The sequence below is a fragment of the Eurosta solidaginis genome, chromosome 5 (assembly GCF_040869045.1).
Source record: "Eurosta solidaginis isolate ZX-2024a chromosome 5, ASM4086904v1, whole genome shotgun sequence".
NCBI classification, from domain to species: domain Eukaryota; kingdom Metazoa; phylum Arthropoda; class Insecta; order Diptera; family Tephritidae; genus Eurosta; species Eurosta solidaginis.
Window position 1 is genome coordinate 25,737,977 of NC_090323.1, and position 6,129 is coordinate 25,744,105.

The 6,129-nt window shown below is 35.8% G+C and overlaps 2 protein-coding genes and 1 long non-coding RNA gene across 3 annotated transcripts in view; 1 reads left to right on the top strand and 2 right to left on the bottom strand.

Moving 5' to 3' along the window:
- LOC137254059 (uncharacterized) overlaps positions 1-6,129 on the top strand; it is a 323,781-nt gene that overhangs the window by 207,835 nt on the left and 109,817 nt on the right. The gene's annotated exons all lie outside the window — the stretch shown is intronic.
- Positions 1-6,129, bottom strand: part of LOC137252700 (uncharacterized) — a 177,184-nt gene that overhangs the window by 137,575 nt on the left and 33,480 nt on the right. The gene's annotated exons all lie outside the window — the stretch shown is intronic.
- LOC137252053 (glutaminyl-peptide cyclotransferase-like) lies at positions 308-2,017 on the bottom strand. The gene is made up of 2 exons (XM_067787215.1): positions 1,673-2,017; positions 308-1,363 (listed from the first exon to the last, which is right to left on the bottom strand). The coding sequence occupies exons 1-2, from the start codon at positions 1,769-1,771 to the stop codon at positions 449-451; spliced, it is 1,014 nt and encodes a 337-aa protein (XP_067643316.1). The 5' UTR covers positions 1,772-2,017; the 3' UTR covers positions 308-448.

Consider the following 6,129-nt stretch of genomic DNA (forward strand, 5'->3'; position numbering starts at 1 on the left):
TGTTGTGTTTAAGCGTATATGCACCTGTTCATAGTAGTGTTAATGAATATGTGATTATAAGAGTACAGCAAAAATAATAACAACGAAAAAAGCTTGTTTAGGCAATTCAAATTTCCGTTAGAACAACAAAGAATGAGGGTTGTTGTTAGTAATTCATAGACAAAAGAAAGCGAAAATTGTAAAGTTAAAATTAAGAGTGCGTTTAAATGAATTTGTATCACTGTATGTTATTCATTCTCAAAAAGCGCTATGACACACGTATCAGGGACAAGCTATCTGCCCTAAATAGGCTAAGCATTAAACAACATTTTTTTATTTTACTATGAAATTTATTAAGCCTGCGTACTTAAAGAGTAACATCAAATATGTAAAAGGTATGCTTTATAATAATATGCACTATAATAATAAAATTTATACACCTTTACTGTTAGTTCTCTGTATTAAACATTCATTGCCTTACACCGCTGAGCAGGTATTCCATTGTAAATAAACGTATTATACGCGATATTTGATCCGTAGAAGCGTAACGAATTATTGACCCATCATCTTGTATAGTGTGCCATACGCTTGGGAGGTGCGGTGGTGATAGATGCAATATTGGTACGTTCTGTTGTTGGAATGGCATATAACTACCCTCTAAAATATGATAAATGGGATAAGTTGTAAAGTAGCGTCTTGGATTTACGCGAGACCTGGAATTTTCCCAACGCTCTTCCAACGCTACGAGGCGTGAAAACCATGCTTCAGTATTTGAAAAGAAACTATGAAATGTCGTATCGCCTAAACCAATATTATCCAATGTTACTAATATATCCAAACTATTTAAAATACCTTCCGCTCTCCAACGGTTAGCTAACTGACGAGACCCATAACGGGAATAAGGGGGACCACCGACCCCCTCTGTAGACTCTTCACCATCAAAGAAAATAAACATCAAACTTAGCTTTGTGTTACGAAATTGTGCAAGCTTTTCACGTAAAACGTGCGCCATATTAAGTAGCATAGCGCATGGTACTGCGGAGGTTGTAGCGCCTAGAAATTCAAAATTTGCAAAATATTTGCCATCATAGTGGCAGGCTAGTACTAGAAAACGTTCCGCGACTGGATTGAGTTTTGCAATTATGTTACGAAATTGCACTCCTTTCAAAATAGGCACAGTCTCATAAAATATATCAACGTCAACATACCATCCCATCTGACATAAACTATTAATGATGTAGTTGCCTACTTGCGTATGCCCGTCTGTATCAACAATACGTGGTATAAGTATCTGGTTCACTGCAGCACGTAAATGTTGCAAGTTTTGAAGTTCTCCATATTCTAAGATGTCTTCATCAGATAGCTCTATAACAGGATGCATTCTCTTTAAATAAATATTTTAGTTAGTAAGTGTCCTTATTTAAATGGTAATAGTCTAGAACAGGGGTCGACTGCTAATACGGAAAATAAAAAAAATTTAAGCCGTCCAAAAGATATTAACGAAAAACCTTCGGACGCAGTTATAAAAAATTACCCTGACCGGCCCACCAATGGCGGATTATTGTTGTCGAGATTAATATGCGTCTTTTAACACCTCTCTCGATATTAGCAGTCGACCCCTGTTCTAGACTTTTACCAAAGTATCAATGCAACATATTTCATTAAGTAGCGTTTTTATTTCATTGATTATTACCTGACATGGTCCCACAGGATATTCAGCACACAAATATTGTTTAACACATAAACTGATGCTTAGTACAAAGAATGTGATAAAATTTGAGCTGCCTGCCATATTGAAGTTTACTTTTTAAATAGTTTGAAGTACTTATGTCACAGTTTAAAATGGTTGACTAAACTTGCTTTTTTCTTTTATTATATGAAGGTAGATGTTTGCCCGACAGAAGCACCAAATCGTTTTTCTAGACATTTTTTTATTTTTCATTTTTATAACGTGTTTTTCTTCGTGTTCCTCATATGCCTGTTTATTTTTTAGTATTCGTATGCATATTGCTTGTTTGCTTGTTATCGTTTTTTATGTTGATAGCTTTGTTCTTGTTTAACACCGCTCATAGTGTACCACGTATCCGCAATGATACTGTTTGCTTACTATATCAAATATTTTTATACTCAGTTGAGCAGAGCTCACAGAGTATATTAAGTTTGATTGGATAACGGTTGGTTGTACATATATAAAGGAATCGAGATAGATATAGACTTCCATATATCAAAATAATCAGGATCGAAAAAAAATTTGATTGAGCCATGTCCGTCCGTCCGTCCGTCCGTCCGTCCGTCCGTCCGTCCGTTAACACGATAACTTGAGTAAATTTTGAGGTAACTTGATGAAATTTGGTACGTAGGTTCCTGAGCACTCATCTCAGATCGCTATTTAAAATCAACGATATCGGACTATAACCACGCCCACTTTTTCGATATCGAAAATTTCGTAAAACCGAAAAAGTGCGATAATTCATTACCAAAGACAGATAAAGCGACGAAACTTGGTAGATGAGTTGAATTTATGACGCAGAATAGAAAATTAGTAAAATTTTGGACAATGGGCGTGGCACCGCCCACTTTTAAAAGAAGGTAATTTAAAATTTTTGCAAGCTGTAATTTGTCAGTCATTGAAGATATCATGATGAAATTTGGCAGGGACGTTACTCCTATTACTATATGTACGCCTAATAAAAACTAGCAAAATCGGAGAAGGACCACGCCCACTTTTAAAAAAAAATTTTTTTAAAAGTAAAATTTTAACAAAAAAATTAATATCTTTACAGTATATAAGTAAATTATGTCAAGATTCAACTCCAGTAATGATATGGTGCAACAAAATACAAAAATAAAAGAAAATTTAAAAATGGGCGTGGCTCCGCCCTTTTTAATTTAATTTGTCTAGGATACTTTTAACGCCATAAGTCGAACAAAAATTAACCAATCCTTTTGAAATTTGGTAGGGGCATAGATTTCATGATGTTAACTGTTTTCTGTGAAAACGGGCGAAATCAGTTGATGCCACGCCCAGTTTTTATACACTGTCGTTCGTCTGTCCTTCCGCATGGCCGTTAACATGATAACTTCAGCAAAAATCGACATATCTTTAATGAACTTAGTTCACGTACTTACTTGAACTCACTTTATTTTGGTATGAAAAATGAACGAAATCCGACAATGACCACGCCCACTTTTTCGATATCGAAAATTACGAAAAATGAAAAAAATGCCATAATTCTATACCAAATACGAAAAAAGGAATGAAACATGGTGAGGTAATTGGATTGGTTTATTGACACGAAATATAACTTTAGAAAAAACTTTATAAAATAGTTGTGACACCTACCATATTAAGTAGAAGAAAATGAAAAAGTTCCGCAGGGCGAAATAAAAAACCCTTAAAATCTTGGCAGGTATTACATATATAAATAAATTAGCGGTATCCAACAGATGACGTTCTGGGTCACCCTGGTCCACATTTTGGTCGCGATCTGGAAAAAGCCTTCACATATACAACTACCACCACTCCCTTTTAAAACTCTCATTAATACCTTTAATTTGATACCCATATCGTACAAACACATTCTAGAGTCACCCCTGGTCCACCTTTATGGCGGTATTTCGAAACGGCGTCCACCTATAGAACTAATGCCCAATCCCTTTTAAAATACTCATTAACACCTTTCTTTTGATACCCATATTATACAAACAAATTCTAGGGTCACCCCTGGTCCACCTTTATGGCGATATCTCCCAACGGCGTCCACCTATGGAACTAAGCATCACTCCCTTTTAAAATACTCATTAACACCTTTCTTTTGATACCAATATTGTACAAACAAATTCTAGGGTCACACCTGGTCCACCTTTGTGGCGATATCTCGAAACGGCGTCTACCTGTGGAACTAAGGATTACTCCCTTTTAAAATAATCATTAACACCTTTCTTTTGATACCCATATTGTACAAACAAATTCTAGGGTCACCTCTGGTCCACCTTTATGGCGATATCTCGAAACGGCGTCCACCTATGGAACTAAGGATTACTCCGTTTTAAAATACTCATTAGCACCTTTCATTTGATACCCAAATCGGACAAACGCATTCTAGAGTCACCCCTGGTCCACCTTTATGGCGATATCCCGAAAAGGCGACCACCTATACAACTACCACCACTCCCTTTTAAAACCCTCCTTAATACCTTTAATTTGATACCCATATCGTACAAACAAATTCTAGGGTCGCCCCTGGTCCACCTTTATGGCGATATCTCGAAACGGCGTCCACCTATGGAACTAAGGATTACTCCCTTTTAAAATACTCATTAACACCTTTCTTTTGATACCCATATTGTACAAACAAATTCTAGGGTCACCCCTGGTCCACCTTTATGGCGGTATCTCGAAACGGCGTCCACCTATGGAACTAAGGATATATCCCTTTTAAAATACTCATTAACATCTTTCATTTGATACCCATATCATACAAACGCATTCTAGAGTCAACCCTGATCCACCTTTATGGCGATATCCCTAAATGGCGTCCACCTATAGAACTATGGCCCACTCCTTCATAAAATACTCTTTAATGCCTTTCATTTGATACACATGTCATACAAACACATTCCAGGGTTTCCCTCGGTTCATTTTCCTACATGGTTATTTTCCCTTATGTTGTCACCATAGCTCTCAACTGAGTATGTAATGTTCGGTTACACCCGAACTTAACCTTCCTTACTTGTTGGTAATTAAATTGTACGTGGCTAACATAGATTGGGCGCCGGTGTAGCAGAATGAAGAAATGAATAGATACCACATTAAGCAAGTAAGGAACACTAAGTTCGGGTGTAACCGAACATTACATACTCAGCTGAGAGCTTTGGAGACAAAATTGTCTTTTTCATGGATACATACAAATGATAATACTAAAAATCATCATGTAGGAAAATGAACCTTGGGTAACCATGGAATGTGTTTGTACGATATAGGTATCAAATGAAAGGTGTTAATGATTATTTAAAAGGGAGTGGGCCTTGGTTCTATAGGTGGACGTCTTTTCGAGATATCGCCATAAAGGTGGACCAGGGGTGACTCTATAATTTGTTTGTACGATATGGGTATCAAATTAAAGATATTAATGAGGGTTTTAAAAGGGAGTGGCGCTTAGTTGTATATGTGAAGGCGTTTTCGAGATATCGATCAAAATGTCGACCAGAGTGACCTAGAACTTCAGCTGTCGGGTACCGCTAATTTATTTATATATGTAATACCACGAACAGTATTCCTGCCAAGATTCCAAGGGCTTTTGATTTCGCCCTACAGAACTTTTTCATTTTATTCTACTTAATATGGAAGGTGTCACACCCATTTTACAAAGTTTTTTCTAAAGTTATATTTTGCGTCAATAAACCAATACAATTACAATGTTTCATACCTTGTTTCATATTTGGTATAGAATTATGGCATTTTTTTCATTTTTCGTAATTTTCGATATCGAAAAAGTGGGCGCGGTCATAGTCGCATTTCGCTCATTTTTAATACCAAAATAAAGTGAGTTCAGATAAGTACGTGAACTAAGTATATATCGATTTTTGCTAAAGTTATCATGTTAACGGCCGAGCGGAAGGACAGACGGTCGACTGTGTATAAAGACTGGGCGTGGCTTCAACAGTTTTCGCCCATTTTCACAGAAAACAGTTATCGTCATAGAGGCTATGCCCTTACCAAATTTCACAAGGATTGATAAATTTTTGTTCAACTTATGGTATTAAAAGTATTCTAGAGCAATTAAATGAAAAAGGGCGGAGTCACGCCCATTTTGAAATTTTCTTTTATTTGTGTATTTTGTTGCACCATATCATAACTGGAGTTGAATTTTGACATAATTTACTTATATACTGTAAAAATATTCAATTTCTTGTTAAAATTTGTCTTAAAAATTTTTTTTTTTAAGTGGACGTGTTCGTCAGTCGCTTTTGCTAATTTTTATACAGAACACATATAGTAATTTAATTTAATTTATTTGGATTAAAGTCGACACAGACACAATGCGGTCGACTACTAAGATATATAAAACATAAAATTAATGTTATAATTAAAAATATTTAAATTCAACCATACATAGGAAAGAAAGTACAAAATATCAGGCCAGACGT

Excerpts from the sequence above, each read along its gene's own strand:
- LOC137252053 (XM_067787215.1), bottom strand. The coding sequence starts at position 1,771 with ATGGCAGGCAGCTCAAATTTTATCACATTCTTTGTACTAAGCATCAGT. Across the intron at positions 1,364-1,672 it reads ATCCTGTGGGACCATGTCAG|AGAATGCATCCTGTTATAGA; the intron begins GTAATAATCAAT and ends ATTTATTTAAAG.